Raw genomic sequence first — 6,392 nt, 5'->3', positions numbered from 1 at the left:
CAACACAACTGTATTATTGTTGATTTCACTTTTTATGTCTGGTAAAATTTGTCAGGCCAGTGATATAGCTCAGCAGACCAACCACCTGCTTAGGCAAGCACAGGGACCCAGACTTGATCCCCCCACACCACATGCCGCACCAGCCTCACCCCTGGGTGCACTGAGCCAGCCACTGAGACCAGACTTGGTGGCACATGCCTGTAATCCCAGAGCTGGGGAAGCTGAAAACGGAAGCATCAGTATGCATCCAAGCTGTGCAGTGAGACCCTATACCAAAATGCATTTTTAAAAATTGTCTTATGTAAGTGGGTTCTCCTACATTGGGTACATATATATTTATAGTTGTTATCTCTTCTTTTTGCAGTTTTCCGCAACAAGTATATAGTGACTGTATCTCTTTTAATCACACTTGGTTTGAAGTTGACATTGTCAGTAACCAGAATAGCTACCCCTGCTTTACTGTGAGTGCCCGTTCCATGGAGTCGTATTTCTATCCTCTGACTCTCAGTCTATGAATTTGTTTTTTATTTAAATGTGTTTCTTATACCTCATATTGTTGGATTTTTTTCTTGATTCAATCTACCAGGCTGCTTCTTTTGATTGGGAAACTGAGGTCATTCACGTTGATGGTTTTAACTGATATGTACTGACTTACCTTCGTCATGTTATTTTCCTACTATAGGATCCCTACTTTTCCCCTTGGTTTAATTGTTTGCTGTGCTTGGTGGTTCCTTTCTGTTGTTTGTCTTAAAGATGTGGCCACTTTTGTCTTCAAAATATCTGCCAGTAATATTTTAAGCTTGGTTTGGTTGTCGTGAATTTCTTCAGTTTTTCTTTGTCATGTATCTTATCTCTCCATTAAATTTGATATAGATAGGTTTGCAATATACATCCATCAGGGCTGGAATTTGTTCTCTTTCAGAACCTGAACTAATCCATGCCAAATTCTTCTTGATTTAATGGTCTGTGCTGAGAAATTTCCATGACCTTGATGGACTTTCCATTATAGGTGATCTTTTCTCTAACAGCTTTTAATATTCTATTCTTTTGCTCAGCTTCTGGGATCTTAATTATTATGTGTCTCTGTGTAGGTTTATTTTGATTGTGTTACTTAACTGTATGTCAGATTCTTTTCCCATGCTTGGGAGAGTTTTGGCTACTGCTTCTGCAAAGTCTTTGCATGCCATTTGTGTAGACCCCAACTGTTTCACTGATACCATTAATCTTATGTTATTTTTCTTTGCATCATCTTGAAGCTATTGCATTGTTATTTTCTGTTCCTTGTCATTTGTAAGAGATCTTTCCCTCATGTTCACTAGCTACAATGCTATCTTCAGAGTCTGAAATTCTATCTTCAGCTTCATTCAAGTGATTTTCCCAGATTTCAATGGAATTCTTAATGTCCTGGATATCTATTTCAATCTATATTGTGCATTCTAATTCTTTTCTGTATTGTTCGTTTGATGGTTCCATCTTTTTTCTTTTTTTAATTTTTTTTCTTTCTTTTATTGTTGATACAGGGTCTCACTACACAGTTCAGACTCTTAGTATTTCTCCTGTTTTAGCCTCCGCAGTGCTGGGATTACAGACATGTGCCACCATGCCCATTTTGGGGTTAGCTTGCATTCCTGAGGTTCTGGGGCTAGCACAGGGTGTGATACCAGGGATCAAACTCAGGCCCTTGCACTTGCCAGGCAGGCACTTAGACTGCCAAGCTACCTCCCTAGAGCCTCCATCATTTTTCTCTTCTCCCCTATTTATTTTATCCGTGTTTCCTTTAGATGTACTGAGTTTTTCTTTTTTTTTTCCTTTTTTTCAATAATTTTATTGAGAAACAAATAGCAATGAGACAGTTTCAAACCAAATTGGTAGGACAGTTTCAATAATTAACACACTGCATACATTCTTCCTAGCGGTTAATTGCTGTACAAGATGCAGACTTGATATCCCATCTACAAACACCATTAGAACTAATCCCTCTATTCATTAAGAGAATGTAACTATATATCTATCCTAACCACTTTGAACACACAGATACAAAATGGACATTCATCTGTATCTCCTTTTTTTGTTAAGTTCCATCATTTAAATATTATAGGTGTGTAAACTCAGCAAAATATCCTAAAAGAGTTCAGAGGTCCATAATAGTATTGGATCTTCCGCTTCACTGACGATATCAGAAATTGTTGACCTGAGTCACCTACAGCTCAACATAACACCATGGCTTTACTTCTTATACTTTGTTTTTATACTTTTCTGCTGGATGGTTAAGACCAAGGTAAAGCAGGACTTATGCAACAAGAGTTGTAGCTTTTGGGTCTGATAAGGTCAGTGAAATCCCCTCAGGATTTATCCTGAGATCATGTACCTCAGAGTGTAGAACCTTTGTCAGTGTCAGCCATGTGGATGAATCACGGCCATTGCTTGGCCAATGTGCTCTCTGTGAAAGCCTGAGAGAGTGTTTTCTCTCCATGTGACTCTCCTTAGGCACACTACATCATCGATCACTTTCCTCTTTGGCCACATAATCTCCTTGATCAGAAAATTTGGGACACTACCGAGTTACGTGATGTTACAGTACAAGTTCTCATATGTCCTGAGTCTTAAGTGACCTTGGAAGGCTAGGGCCAAAATGCTGGCTTTCCTTGCAGCCCTCCTTTTTCTCTAATTTTGGTCTGCAAACTTAGGTTGTAACCATCCAGAAGACAAGCTTATTGTTATTATCAAACAACTTAGGCTGTTAAGCTTAACCTCACTATCTGTCTGGATATCAAACATGTTAGGCATAACATGGAACAGGTATTTTTCATCAAGTATTGATATGTTGAACTTTAAGTCCCTATAGAATATGATGAAAAAACATTTAAAAATTAGAATATAATTTTTAAAATAGGCATAAAGAATTATATATTTCTTATGTTTACACATAAGTTCAAAAATCTAACCATATACAACCTTGAAGCAGGACAGTCCCACTATATTCCTTTTCCTATCTCTTGCCTTCATTCACCACCCCCTTCTTTTTGAACAGTCATCTACCTGAGAGACAGCACAGCATGTCATGACAAGCAGCCCATATTCAGAAGACCAGAATGACAGGCACTCCAAGCATGAAACTACCACCACAGATCACCATTTTCAGTGCAGTTGCTTAGTTCACAGGTATCAGTATATATAGTTACTGAGGGTGAGAATCTTTCCAATTAACTGCTAGATTCAAAATCTTCTGGAGATTCTCAGGATCATTGCCTTGCCCATCTTTTACACATAACTGTATGGCTTGAATAAGGATTTTTTTTTTTGCTCCGAATGCCTTCAGGGCAGGTTTGGCTGCCTAGAATTGTGGGGCTTGAACCACAGCAACCTGAGCCTGACTGCTTTGTTGAAACAGCCACTTAAAGAACTGAGCTAAGGGGCAGGCCCCCTGTACTGAGTTTTTTCATGATTGCTGTCATTTCCTTCTTTACCTGAGAGATTACTTCTGATCTGATCTCCTCCATAACCAGATGGAGTTGTTTCTTAACTTCAGTTGCTATCATTTCTGAAATTTTAGCTGTGTGACTTCCAAGTTCTTCCCTGACTTTGTCTCTTGGACTTGTTTTGGGTAGGCTCGAGGTCTGATATTGCCTTTTGCTGCTTCCTTTTGACGTTCTGAAGTGTCAGTGTTAACCCTCACTCTTCAGCAATGGCACGGGGTGGGATGCAGGACTGCAAGGCTCCCCTGACAATGAAGGCAGGGTAGCCTCACCAAACTGCCTTGGTGAGGGTCCACCAAGTTCCCACCAGCCGATGCAGCCTCCCAGCAGCCCGGGGCTGGCCTGCCCACCTTGCCACAGGTGGGAGAGTGCATGCTGGGCCAGGTTCACCTTCAGGATTTTCTCACCCAGCCCTGTGGTTGACACTGCTCCACTTCTGTTGTCAGCATAGCCTGCAGACCCCCCTCCCGTGTGGTGTCCGTGTGGCTGCCACCTTTGTGGAGGAGGCAAGCTGCAGCTCAAGAATGCTCCAATTATTTTTTTAAATTTTTTATTCATTTTAATGAGAAAAAATAGCAATGAAACAGTTTCAAAAGAGGTTAGTAGGACAGTTACAATAATTAATATACTGCATATTGTTGTCCTCATAGTAGTTATTCAGAGGACAAGATGCAGGCATGATATCTTGTCTACACAATGTCTACACCATATCAGTACAGACCTTTCTTGTCATTGAACTAACAGAAAGTAGCTGTATATCTATCCTATTTTGTATTTACTTATATGTATATATTTTTTCACTACAAAATAGTCCTTCATTTATATCCCCTTTTTTGTTTTGTTTGTCAGAGATGGGTGCTCCTTTGTTGTTAGAAGATCCAATTATGATAAAGGCAGGCAGAAGCTCTGCAAGGCTCTTGACGTTGGGTGGGTGCGGGGTAGGGCTCACCAAGCCTTCTGCTACCAGTGGGACAGAAGGCAGCAGCTCAGCAGAGCTACAGTGACACGAGGGTGTGAGAGGCAGCCGCAGCTCCGCCGAGCTCTGGCGAGGGTGAGGGTGTGGCTGGGCTGCCGATCGGTCCCTGCAGCTCTCTTCTGTGTGCCTGCTCTCCTTGGGTGGTGGAAGCACCTTGGTAAATGCTCATCTTGGTAAATGCACTACAGCAATGTGCAGGCCACAGCTCAGCTCAGATGCTGCCTCCTTAAGGGGCTTTCAAATGCATCTATTGGAGCCATTTGCTTCTTCTTAAAAAATATTTTCATTAGTATGTGCTTGCCATATGCAATGATCACATCTGCGATGAATGTGACCTGAGGTTAGTGCTTGTCTCACTACTGTGAGCCCAAAAGCAAACATTCCGATGCTCATGGACCAGGAACAAAAGCAGGAACAGACGCGGTGAATTTGCCCTTCCACATCTAACTGATCAAGCTATGCCAGCCCCGCAGGCATCATCTCCAGCTCAGCACAAGTCTGTCACGGTGGTGTCACCCATCTCAGTGCCAGAGTGCACCTTGCCACCCTTCACGGCCGCCCAGGGCATGGAGGTCGAGGTCCACTTTGCTGCCCAGTCCCCTGCTCTGTTGACCATGATGAGGCCCCCCAAGCCTTTGAGCCTCGAATTCATGTAGCCCAGCGCCAATTCTGCAGCCTCTTCCACCGTCTTTCCTGGGAAGAAGGAAGGATTAAGAAGAGATACGGGTCACAGTGGAAAGTGATACAGATGGGTCAGGTGGGGAACACCCCGAGTAGTGTCACTACCAGGGAGAGAGGTTCCACCCGCCTCCCACCAGCCAAAGCAGTGTCTCAGGGGCCCGGGGGTGGCCTGCCCACCTTGCTCCACATGAAAGAGTGCAAGCCGGGCCAGGTTCACCTTCAGGATTTTCTCACCCGGCCCTGTGGTTGACACCGCTCCGATCCTGTTGTCGGCGTAGCCTCCGGACCCTATCACAAAGGGAATGAGTTCAGGGGACCTAAAGCAAACCCCAGTGTGCTGGATGTGGGCCAGGCTCAGGCTCAGCACATTGACCCTGGATGCCAGAGGAAGAAGAGAAGCTGGAGGAAAATCCTGGCCAGCAGGATGGAGCCTGAGGGCAGGGGACCACTCGGCTGGAGCACCTGGGACAGCCCCTCCTTGCCCCTGAGGTGACTCATGCACCCATGTGCACCTATGGCCCAGGACACCTGCCTGCCCTGTCTAGTTCATCAGAAAGGCCACACACCAAGACAGCTGGGGAACGCTGCTACTCTTGTCGTGGCCACGTCTGAGTGTCCCCAAGTCTGGAGCCTTCTGAGCTGGGAGTTTTGGAAGGCCACTGGGTCATGAGGTTCTTAGAGGAGATCAGCCCAGGCATGAGGTCATCATCAGAGTGTGATCCGGGGGTTTAGGGTTACTGTTGGGGCAGTTTGCCTCCTGTCCTGTCCTGGCCACACAGGGTGTGTGACCTGGCTGAGGGCCTTGAGGACCAAGGCTGGGCGGGGCTCAGGGAGCTGCCAATGTGGCCTGTGGCAGAGCCAGGGTGTTGTGGGCAGGCATGGCAGAGCGGATTTTGTGGGGCTGGGGGGGGCAGGGACGTGCACTGCTGCAGGGAGGGGACCTCTGTCCCTGTCTCACTCAAGCTTCTGCTGCATGAGGAAGTGGCAGCCTGTGGGTCAGGGAGGCCCTGGCACTGGACGCAGCTGAGTCTTTGTCTCCATTCCCTCTCCGCGGGCCCAGAGGGGCCAGGCGCCTCCTGCCTGGTCGTGCCCCGGGCAGAGGTTCCACCTGAGGGAGGCACTGTGGGCCAGGGTGTCCCCCTCAAGGTCCTCTGGGCCACCACACCTGGTACAGAAGCAGGACCAGGGATTTGGGATTCTACTTTCTCCAGGGCTTCGTCCCTGAGACTGGAGTCTGTGGTGCGCTTCCAGCACTGCCC

The 6,392-nt window shown here is 45.8% G+C and overlaps 1 protein-coding gene across 1 annotated transcript in view; it reads right to left on the bottom strand.

Moving 5' to 3' along the window:
* Window positions 1–4,445: 4,445 nt before the first annotated feature.
* LOC101579027 (isoaspartyl peptidase/L-asparaginase-like) overlaps window positions 4,446–6,392 on the bottom strand; it is a 10,485-nt gene continuing 8,538 nt past the window's right edge. Inside the window, exons 6-7 of the mRNA XM_012512816.2 lie at window positions 5,311–5,421; window positions 4,446–5,145 (exon numbers count right to left, since the gene is read on the bottom strand). Of these exons, the coding sequence (XP_012368270.1) occupies window positions 4,940–5,145; window positions 5,311–5,421 (317 nt within the window). The 3' untranslated portion in view covers window positions 4,446–4,939. The remainder of the gene's footprint in view (window positions 5,146–5,310; window positions 5,422–6,392) is intronic.

Source organism: Octodon degus, unplaced genomic scaffold (genome assembly GCF_000260255.1).
Source record: "Octodon degus isolate 3935 unplaced genomic scaffold, OctDeg1.0 scaffold00279, whole genome shotgun sequence".
In the NCBI taxonomy this organism is placed as follows: domain Eukaryota; kingdom Metazoa; phylum Chordata; class Mammalia; order Rodentia; family Octodontidae; genus Octodon; species Octodon degus.
The sequence above is the reverse complement of the archived record's forward strand: the minus strand, read 5'-3'. Positions and strand labels throughout refer to the sequence as shown.